Genomic DNA, 11,213 nt, shown 5'->3' with positions numbered 1-11,213 from the left:
AGATGGATACGACTTTGTCGGTCAGAAAGAAAGAAAGAAAGCCTGAAGAGGTAGACAAGAATGATGACGAAGAATAGACGGGTATTTCTCCCACTTAAGAGAGGCAAGAAAGAAGGAGGAAAGCAAAAAAGAAAGAAAACGTGATCAATGAACAAGGCTCCGTCGTAGACTGGCTGTACATACACTCCGAATGAGAAGGTCTATGCATGCGTAAGATCCAGAAAAGGACACCTCAACAAGTGGTAGGGAAAGAACGTCTTCTTTTTCTTCTTGTTCTCTGTCTCTCTCTTTCTATATAAATACATAAACCTAGAGAAGAAGCATCACAAATGTGTATATACACAAGCGTTCGTCTATGTGTAAATATAGGTAAAGAGACAGGGACATAATGATGCGTTGTATACCTGACGAATTTCCTTATCTATTACCATACAGGGAAGACGCTGTTTTAATCTATCTATCTATCCATCTATCTATCTGTCTTTACTCTACCTATCTATCTATATGTATATCTATCTACACGTATCCAGACGGATACAGGGAGCAATTCTTCTAAAGCCCCTATGCAAAGAAAGGCAGTCCATGGAAAATGTCTCTATCTTTCTCTACTAATCTCTACTGACCTTCCAATCCTTCCATTCATTCACAGAAAACAACAAGCCATCGACACCTAGACGTCGACGACATATATATATATGTATATATATATATATATACATAGATATATATATATAGAGAGAAGCGGATACGTAGCTAGATACTTTCAGGACCTCCACATAGATCTAGATGGATGAGACTATGTGTCTGTGTATATCTCTACATGAAGTATCCCATACAAGGAGGGCATGCTCCTAGACAGAAGCGTCGACAAAAGAAAAAGCGCGGATATTCCTTCTTCTTCTTCTTGTTCTCCCTCTCCTTCTCTTCCTCCATCACCTCCGTATACAAGACGCAGAGAAACAAAGGAGACAGAGAGCGAGAGAGAGAGAGAGGTAGAGAAGCAAGAAAGAGAGAAAGAGAAGACTTTGAGTTTGTTTCTCTTCTTTTTCTTACAGCAAAGAAGTGAAAGAGAAGTCGATCCGATAGACTCGTGGCGAAGAGAAGAGCAGTCATTCTCCCAAGACTTTGAAAGAAAGACATGCTTCCAAAGGCGCTTCCTCGCTTATCGCTAGGGACAGCTTCGCCTAGAATCTTCTGTGTAATAGGCCCCATGACCGCCATAAGAAATCCACTGCAAAGCATAAGAGGCATGAGTTGCCATTCCCGATGAATGCATGCAAGAAGGAGTGTACATACACCCCAGCCCCAACATGATACCTGTAAGATGCCGATCTCTCCTATTCTTTCACTCTCCTTTCTTTCCTCTCCTCTTCCTCTCTCCCCCCCTTCCTCTTCTTCATCATCCATCATGTCCTCCAAACTTAAATCTTCTTCTTCTTCTTTCAACGTCTTCTTCTTCTTCTTGCTTTCTTTTCTTATCTTGTCAACACGATCTTCTTCATCCTGTCCTCTCCTCCCTTCATAAACACCCCTGTCTCCTGCCCTACTCGAAGAAGAGGAAGAAGAGATCTTTCTTCTTTCGCCCTCATCATGGAGATTCGGACTCGTCGGATTCTTGTGTGAAGTTTTCCCAGGTGTACTTACAGCATCGACAGTGAGACCCCACAGAGGACAAGAGATTGCATGCGCTAGCCGAGATAAAGACGAAGCCGTGCCTAAGATGGTCGGCGAGAAATGTAGTTGGGATTCTAAAGTCTTGTAAGCTGCGGGGAGAAGCTGATCGGTCGCTCCGTGAAGAAAAGCATAGAGAAAAGTAAAGAAAATTACCCGAGAGGTCTCGCGATCTGAAGTCAAAAGAACGGAGACAGGGGCAGATAAGATATTCTTCACGAGGTAATCCTTAAAACTCCTTACACGAGAGAAAGAGAGCTTTCCTCTATGCTGACAGAAGGAAGAGAAGAAAGGTCTACAGAAAGGAAGACATTTGCGACAGAGAAAAGATGAAAGGGAGATGAAGGGAGATGAAGAAGATGTAGGAGGAGGAGAAGAAGGGGGATAATACTTCCTAGAGGAAGGAAAGAAAGAGGCGAGATCTCTGTCTTGATCTTCTTCTTCCTCTTCATCCGAAGAAGTAAAAGAGAGAGATGTAGAAATAGAAGAGGAAGGATGGGACGGTTTCCCTATAAGATGATTTGAAGTATCATGTGAAGGATTTATGATCGAAGCAGAAGGAGGAGAAAGATAAGACAAGGAAGAAGAAGAGGAGATAGAAGAAGAAGAAGAAATTTGACCTATGGCGAGGATACGAGGATCAGGTGACGTCGAAGACCGTGTAGTTGCAGAAGAAGAAGAAATATCTATAGGAGGAAGTTCGATAAGAGGGTTGTAAGAGATGTTGTCTCTCTGGGACGAAGAAGACGGGGCATGGCGATGTGGAGAAGAAGACGAGGAAGAGGAAGAAGAAGAAGAAGGTGGCGATACACGAGAAGAATAACGAGTAGACATGTTGAAGAGATGTACATACACCTAGAGGAAAGAATAAGAAAAAAAGGATCAAAGGAAAGAAAAGCAAGAAAGTGAGAAGAAAGGTCTACACCTTAGAGAAAGAGAAGAGAAGAAAAAGAAGGAGAAAGACGAAGACACGTTACTAGTCCCTCATGATCGGCAACAGAGAAGAAACAGAAAGAGAAAAGATACATAACGAAGACCACTTCTTTTATGTAAGAAAGAAGAGAGAGAAAAGGAGAAGTAAGGGGATGAAGAATGGCAAAAGAAGTTCTACTCGTTCCCGGGGTACGAAATCTCAATAGATGCAACTGCCGTAGTCGTCAAGAGTTCACATCTCTCTGAAGAGCCGGAAAGAAAAGAGAAGAAAAGAAGAAAAAGCATTAGGGAGAGATGAGGAAAGAAGAAAGCTACTCAGAACGAAGAAAACATACAGAGATGAGACAGAAAGAGAAAAAGAGTTAGAGAGAAGGCAAGGGAGCGAGAGACGGGAAACGAGAAAGAAAGGACAAAGCCCCTAGGGGAGAAGACAAGCAATAATCCTGGCAATGGTGGACTTATCTAAAGACGTTTTCTTTAACAAAGATGGATTAGATTGGAGAAAAGAGAAGAAGAAGCAAAAGAAGAAGCAAAAGAAGAAGATGTCTTTTAACAGAGAAGGAAACGAGCGTGGAGTAAGATTGAAGAGGAGAGAGACAAGCATGAATGACTACTACTCTGTGCATACACCCCCCGAGTCGTCGGTGGCGGAAGAGAAGAAGGAAAGCATCGATCGCCAATGAAGAAAAGAACAAAGAGAGGAAGAGTCATCACGAGGAAATGACTATGAAAAGAATACCAGATAGGTAAAAGAAAAGGAAAGAAGAACGGGCGAAGAAACTGTTGAGGAGCCTCTTCACTTGGATGTCTCAGGATGATCTGAAGAAAAAAAGGGGTGAATGCAATGAATGAAGAACACTCGAGACGAGAAGGAGAAAAGTAGGGAAGAGCGGAACAAGAAAAGTAAAGAAAGGGGGTGGTAGGGGTGGTACTAGTGACCTCCCTGTTGAGGTGTACATACACCTCAACACAACACACTAGGACTGGTTCAATCATATCGAGAATTGTTTTCTCTCTTATACACAGCAAAGAAGAATTTCATTGTATGGACTTTTCTCCTTTTTTCATTTCAATTCGAAGAAAGGGAATCTGCTCGTTGGTCTTCTTTCCCTTCGTCGCTACTCGAGCTGCTTTCTTCTTCTTTTTCGTACATCTATCGTCTCGCTTTTTCGCGCGCATACAAATCGATGTGAGTGAGTGACGAGAATGCTTCGGAGATAAACAGGTCGCATTTTCTTGATCTGAAGAAGAACAAGAAGAAATAGGGCTTTCTTTTGTTTCACTAGGCCTCCTCCAACGACTCCTTATCATTCAGTCTTTGATAGAGAAAGGTCTTTCTATGTGTTTTCTTTCAAGTAAAGAAGAGGAGAAAAGTCGTATTCTTTCCGAAGAAAGAGAAACTCCGAGGGGAGAAGCAAGTCAGGTAAATCACTACTTCTTTGCTTACTCGATCTCTCTCAACAAAGTGACTTCTCTCTCTCTGTTTCTCTTCTGTTCATCTTCTCGATCAGCAGGTGTATGTACACCTCAGCATTTCATCTTCTTGATGTGTCGAGGAAGATTCGTTCTTTTCTCTCGCCTTCTTGTCTCTTCTGTTCAAGAACGACAGATTGTTTCTTTTCTTCCCTGATCGGCGGTTTTCCTCTTTCCACGACAAAGGAGGAGGACAGATAGATCGACAGATAGACGCCTAAACTTCTCTTTTCTCTATTCTTCTGAAGTCGAAAAAGAGAGAAGAGTTGAAGGCTCTAGATGTTGAGAAAGAGAAAAGAATTGAAGGCTTTAGATGATGATTTGGAAGAAGAGAAGATACGTTTTCAGAGACTTCTTCCTTTCTTGTTTCTTTGGATGATGAATGGGGTGTATATACACCTCATCTCCTCCAATTTTTCCTGTCGTCTAGCACCATCATTTCCTTCTACTCGACGTCGTAACCCTTTCCGGGGTGTGTATATCTTTTCTCCCTTTTTCTCTCTCGATCTTTTCTAAGGGAGAAGAGTTTATCTTCCTTTTTCTTCTTCTCTCTTTCATTCTTCTACTGTTGGTTCTATTCTCTCTTCTTCGACTTTTCACCTGTATCTTTCTCTCTATCTATCTCTTTATCTCTCTTTCTTCATCTCTCCCTTCGCCTCTTTCTTTTCTCCTTCTTCCTCTAGCCTTCTCTCGTCGTCTTCCGTATTTCTTCTCTCACTTCTCCTTCTTTCTCTTTCCTTTCTTCTCTTCTTTCTCGGGAAACCATGCCTACCTCTTCTTCATCTTCATCTTCTCTGTCTAACGACAAAGAGACAGGCAGCTTGAAGTGTGAAGGGTGTGGCAAGTCTGTTAAAGGGGATCTCTCCTGTCCCAAGTGCGTTTCTCTCGGCATTAAGAGAAGTTACTTCTGTAGTCAAGACTGCTTCAAGGCCAATTGGAAAGAACACAAGAAAGTCCATGAAGTCTTTCTTCTTCTTCAGAAACGAAAAGAAGAAGAAAGACATCAAATCTCTTCTTCCTCTTCTTCCTCTTTAGCGAATGCAAAGAAGCCTTATGATCCGAATGATCGTGTAGCTTGGCAGGGCGACCCGCACCTTAGGTCCGTTTATGAAAGATTAGGAAAGAGAGGATTCTCATTACTTCCTCTCTTCTTACGTCTCTCTCTTTCTCTCTCTTTCTCAGTCTGTTTTGCTTTCTTTATGTTACAGGGTGAAGGAAATTGGATTCAGTCGTCCTTTTCTATCACGTCTGCGGGAGAAAGCGAAGCTCCTGATAGAAAATAGCCAATGAATACATTACGCATAGATTGAAGATAGATCAAAGAAAGATATATAGATAGATAAATAAAGAATACATAAAGATAGATAGATCGATAGATAAATTGAGGTAGATAGACAGACTAAAGATATATTCGTCAATGTATATCTAGTGTATCTAGTGAGGTGCATGTGTGTATAAATAGAGAGAGATGTATCTACTTCCCACACATACGTGGTGGTGTATGTACACCTCAGTTAGCGTGAGTATCTGCATATAGGTGTATAGATATACATCGATCTGTCTAATTCAGTCAATGACGGAGATAATGGAGCTCCATCAAACCCACCTTCACTCGGGTGATCTCTCTTTTTCTTCATGCTTCTGTCTTCCTCTTCTTTTCTCCGTCTTTCTTTTTTCTTTTTATGTAGCATGTGTCCCTTCGTCTTTCTCTTCTTTCCCTTGGCCCTTTTGCATAGTCTTTCCACACAAACTTTCCTAACTCTTTCTCTTTCATGAACGCATGAATACCTTGTCTCATCGCCTCTTTATATCTTTTCTTCTTCTTTCCTTCTTTCTTGGCCTTTCTTCTTACCTCTTTCGTCGCTACCCTTCTCTCTCTCTTTCTACCTTTCCTTTCTTGCTTTGTTGCCTCTTCTTCGGCTTCTTTTCTTCATCTTTTCCTTTCTTTCTTTCTTTCTTTGTTCTTTTGGCTGTAGAAACTTTGTGAATTTTTCCTTTACAGGGCCTTTACGTCCATGGCCTGTAGTGTATCCTATGAGGAGCGTTCCCGCAGGCATTCCTCTTCCCGACTACGCACATACAGGCACACCTCAGTCAGAGGTTGACTCCAGAAGGAAGAGTAACGTTCATGTACATACACCCGAGCAAATCAGTGTAAGGTCCACATGCATTTCTCTCCTCTTCGTCTTCATCCTACAGAGACATTCCAGAGAAATGCCAAATACATAGATCTGCATAGATAGATAGATAGATTAAAGATAGATAGCTACATTAAAGATAGATAGCCATGTAGAAATGTCTGTGGTTAGGTGGGGTGTTCCTTAGTGAAATAGATATGTGAGTGTGTATAGGGAATAGAGAAGGACGTATACGAATTAGGGTGCTCATATACAGATATATATATATATATATGTGTGGAGATATGGGGAGGGTTCACAAGAGTTTGGCTCATTCTCCATGCTGCTGAGAAGCTTTTGTGTGAATGGTGTACATACACCTGAGAATGAGTTTTCGCTAGAGAAGGAGAAGATAGACGTTAACACTCCTTTCTCCTATCGTATGCATGTCTACGTATTTCTACCTCTTTCATATCTATCTTTCCATCTGTCTATCAATCCGCCTATCTCTGCGGCTCTCCATCCATCTATCGTTCTCTGTCTATTAGCTCTCTGTATTTACATGCAAATTCTCTTATCGAGAACTCTGCCTGCTTGAAGGTTTCGAAGTCTCCTTCCTATTCTTCTACTCCACACAGTCTTCTTTCATAAATGTATAGAGTCGAGCCCGCCTGTCTCTTTAAAAAGAGAAAAAGGCAAAGATAGACGAGTCAGATACATACCAATCCTTATCACACACTCGCTGTATCGAAATCTATTCTATCTATCTAGGTGTATATACATTATTCTCTTCTCCATCTTAAGGTGTTCATGAAGCTCAACATGTCTCTTACCTATCCTTCATCCTCTTCTTTCTTACCTTCTTCTGTTTCTTTCTTCTCCTCTCCTTCTCTCTGACCTCCTTTCTTACTTCCTTTTCTTCCTCTTTCTTTCTTTCTGTTTCTTCTTTTTGTCTTCTTCTTCTTCTTCTCAGAGACTGAGAGAGGCATGTCTGTTGGGTCGTGAAGCGCTGGACTACGCCCATAGCTTAATTAAGCCCGGTATCACGACTGAAGAGATTGACCTGAAGGTGCACGAGTTTGTGGTGACTCGAGGAGGCTATCCCTCTCCACTTAATTACAATGGATTTCCCAAGTCTTGCTGTACTTCTGTGAATGAAGTCATTTGCCACGGCATTCCCGATCTCAGGTATCGCACATACAAAATTACAAGAAAAGGAACGATGAGAAAGGCATCAATCCAAGAGAAAGAAAGAAATACAGACAGAGATAGATGGATAGATAGGTGGCAAGGAGAGAAAGAGAAGGATGTCTTTCTTTTTTCTTTTCCAGTTCTTTTCGTGTCTACGGGTGTGTTGATCTATCCTCTGTATGAGTCATTTCCTACCTCTCTTTTCTCCCTCACTCTTTCTCTCTCCTTCTCTTTCTCTCATTCGGAGTGCTCCTTCCTGTCAGTCTAGACATACATACTTACATACATATATCGACTGAGAAGATAAAGACAAGGAGACACATATACATATATAGATAGATAGATATAGATATATAGGTATATATATAGGTATATGTATGTGTATGTGTGCATGTGTCGAGGTGTATTGTAGATGTAATTGTATCTTCTTCTGTTGGAGTGGTCCACTATTACGACTACTGAGGGATGAGAAAGAGAAACAATTCTTCACATTTCGTGTCTTTCTTTCTCTTTTCTTTCTCTCTCTCCTTCTCTCATCTTTCCTGCTACGTAAATTCTTCTTTCTTCATGTCTCTTTGCGTCTTTCTATGTGCGTGTTGTCTCCCCTTTTTTCTTTCCTTTCTATTTACAGACCGTTGGTAGAGGGAGATTTGGTGAATGTGGATATAACTGTCTACTACAAGGGCATGCATGGAGACTTGAATGAGACATACTTCGTAGGAGAGACAGGCAGAGATGAAGAAAGCGAGAGACTTGTGGAAGGAGCCTACGAATGCCTCATGACTGCCATCAAACAGGTACACACAGAGACAGGGAGACAGACGATTAAGAAGTCGATACATCGATTTTAGCTTGAAAGGTAAAGAGGTTCACAGAGAGAGAAAAAGAAGAGAGAAAGAGAGAGATGATGAGGTAGGAAAAGATCCATAAAGAGACAGAGAATGTCTAAATTCAGATAGAGAGGGGGTATATGAAGAATTGAGTGGCGAGAGAGAGAGAGAAGGGGCTCTGATCGTTTCTTTCTTTTCTGCCTTTCTTCTTTCTTTCTTTCACACGCCAGAGGCAGCGCACTTCTCTCTCTCTCTCTCTCCAGGTGACTTAAGTGCCTATGACCTGTGTGTGGAATTGACTCTCTCCTTATCTTCTTTCCTACCATCTGTCGATCATCTCTCATCTATCTATCTTTCATCTGTATCCATCTATCTCTCTGTCTGTATCTACGTAAGTCTATAAAATCTATCTATTTATTTACCTGTAAGAATGCATGCATATCTGTTGGAAAGCTCGATGAAGGCTTTAGCCTCTTCTTCTTCTACAGATGTAACTAGTTTCCCTGGACAAACACCACTCTATCTTCTACTACTTCCTGAGGTTGCCCTTCTTCTTCTTCTTTTTCTTTTTCTTCTTGGAGGTTGATAGAAATAAGGTAAGAGGATGACTGTGAAAGTGTATTACTCTCGCCTTCGGAATTCTTTCTTGTTCCTTCGGTATTTCTCTTCTCTGTATCTTCTTCTTTTGCTTCTCAACGGTATCTGTATTTCTCATGTCAGGAGTGAAAGAAGAGGAATGACTATGAAGATCGAGCTTTCTCTTTTTTCCTATCTACCCAGCTATGTATATGTATGTATGAAGAAATATCCATGTATCTCTATGTATGTATATGAATATGTCTGTATGTGTGTATGTATGTACAGTGTAAGCCAGGTGTGATGTATAGAGAGCTCGGGAGGACTATATCTGACGTCGCGGATAAACATAAGTAAGAATCGAACGCAAGCACTTCTCTCTCTCTCTTTCTTTAAAGATTCGTCTTTTCTTCTTTCTTTCTCTCACATAAAGTAGACAAGCAATCGTTTCTTTCCTTCTCTCTTCTTCTTTACATACATGCATTTCTCAATTCTTCGACTCCTCTTTTGGTCCTTTCTTTTTTCTTCTTTTCCATCAAAAGTTTAAGACGCTCTTCAACACATCAGATATGCCTCAAAAAAGTCTGTCCTCGACAACCCTGCACCTCTCTCTCTCCATGTATATACATATATATATATAATTTTATATATATAATTATATATATATATACATGTATATACATCTGTATACATTTATATGATGCCTACAAACATATATATATATATATATGTATATAGGACAAACTCCTATATATATACATATATATATATACGTTTTTACGAGTTACGAAGTCACCGCTCTGGACGCGCATGTAGAGTGTGTGTACAGATCCATATGAAAATTATATATATATATATGTCTCTCTATATGTTTTCTTATGAAGGAGAGTCTACCTATCCATTTTACCTCGCTGTAGCATCGTGTACCTATGATTATGTGTGTCGGATATGTGTGGAGGTATATATGCATGCATGACTGGGTATGCATGCATATGTAGGTCTTCTTTACATTAACGAAAGATACAAGGCTCACTCTTCAGTATGCACTCCTACCCTCTTAAATACCTATATGTATACCTACACATATAGATATATATATATATATACATGTATAGAGATGTAGGTAGTTTTCTTATTGTCTCTCGACTTTGAGGGAAGTTAATCGATTGAAACTCGTCAATTCACACACATGTATAATTCCACTTGTATGTGTCTATACATTTCATAAGTATGTTTAGATACGCATAAGCCTATCGATAGATAGATTGAAGATAGATTAAAGATAGATAGACCGATGGGTCTTCCTCTTTCTGTCTCTGTCTCTGTCTCTGTAGGTTGTCTGTGGTTCGTTCGTATTGCGGGCATGGGATAGGGGAGCTCTTCCACACGACTCCAAACATTCCACACTACAGAAAAAACAAAGCCGTAAGAAAGAAAGAAAGAAAGAAAGGCATTCTTTGTCAGTTGTCAAGCAGATACGGCTTAGATTCGAAGAAGGAAGGAAAGTAGATCGAGAGAGAGAGGTAGATATAGAAGACAAAAAAGGATAAGAAAGATCAGAAGAAGAAGAAGAAGAAAGAAAGAAAGAAAGAAAAGAGAGATAGACGGGTTCGTGATATGGGTGTTGAGGCAGAGGAAGAAGAAGAAGGAGAGCTAGAAAAGAAATTGAACAAGATTCTTCTTCTTCTTCTTGCATGCAAAGAAAAGAAAACAAGAGCTCGGAAACACATAGCCTTGCCGCAAGTAGTCGTAGTATAGGTGTTAAGAGATAGATAGATAGATCAATATGCACAGCTATACATGTGTATAGATAGATACATACATCTATGGTTGTCTTCGTAGGTCTACAGAGAAGTCATACATATATACATCTATGTAAAGAGTGAAGTATATATATGTATATGTTTCTATGTATCTATAGTAGAGGGGGTGTGTGCATTGAAAAGGCTGTCGAATTGTTTTCTATCATCCCCGTCTTCTTCATTTGGAGTCCCCAGCAACCTCTTATCCATGGACTATATGTCTGTATGTATCTATCTATATACATGTGTGTATGTGGATCTATCTATATGTATATCTATGTCTTAGCACATATATATCTATATATATATATCAATAGAGAGAGAGAGAATTTATGTTGAAAACGAAAACGACGAAGAATTTCTTCACTTGGGTTCTGCGAGCAGTTAGAGTGGCTCCTCTCCTACTACTGTAGTAGTCATGCTTCTACACACATACATACATATATATATACATATGTCTCCATACATATATATATATATATATATATCTTCTTCTTTTTGTGTGTGTATTGTTCATTTCTCCTGTTTCTTTTGTGTGTCTTCGTGTCATGTCTTTTTTCTTTCTTTCTTTCTTCTTTCTTTGTGTAGATCGGAGTGATGAGTTAGGAGAGAAAGAAGAA

At 40.1% G+C, this 11,213-nt stretch overlaps 2 protein-coding genes across 2 annotated transcripts; one reads left to right on the top strand and one right to left on the bottom strand.

Annotated features, from left to right (window-relative positions):
* Positions 1-42: 42 nt before the first annotated feature.
* Positions 43-3,437, bottom strand: CSUI_004865 (major facilitator family protein; the record flags this gene model as incomplete). Its single annotated transcript, XM_068065046.1, has 2 exons — positions 1,054-3,437; positions 43-93 (listed from the first exon to the last, which is right to left on the bottom strand). Coding segments are annotated over exons 1-2 (1,503 nt in total), but the record flags the coding sequence as incomplete, so codon positions are not given.
* Positions 3,438-3,626: 189 nt separating this feature from the next.
* Positions 3,627-10,300, top strand: CSUI_004864 (methionine aminopeptidase; the record flags this gene model as incomplete). Its single annotated transcript, XM_068065045.1, has 6 exons — positions 3,627-5,176; positions 6,054-6,231; positions 7,168-7,382; positions 8,017-8,182; positions 9,080-9,144; positions 10,126-10,300. Exons 1-6 carry the CDS (start codon positions 4,842-4,844, stop codon positions 10,298-10,300), a joined length of 1,134 nt encoding a protein of 377 aa, XP_067922978.1. The 5' UTR covers positions 3,627-4,841.
* Positions 10,301-11,213: the final 913 nt, after the last annotated feature.

This window comes from Cystoisospora suis (genome assembly GCF_002600585.1).
Source record: "Cystoisospora suis strain Wien I chromosome Unknown contig_2328, whole genome shotgun sequence".
NCBI classification, from domain to species: Eukaryota; Apicomplexa; class Conoidasida; order Eucoccidiorida; family Sarcocystidae; genus Cystoisospora; species Cystoisospora suis.
This window is presented reverse-complemented; position numbering and strand designations above follow the sequence as displayed.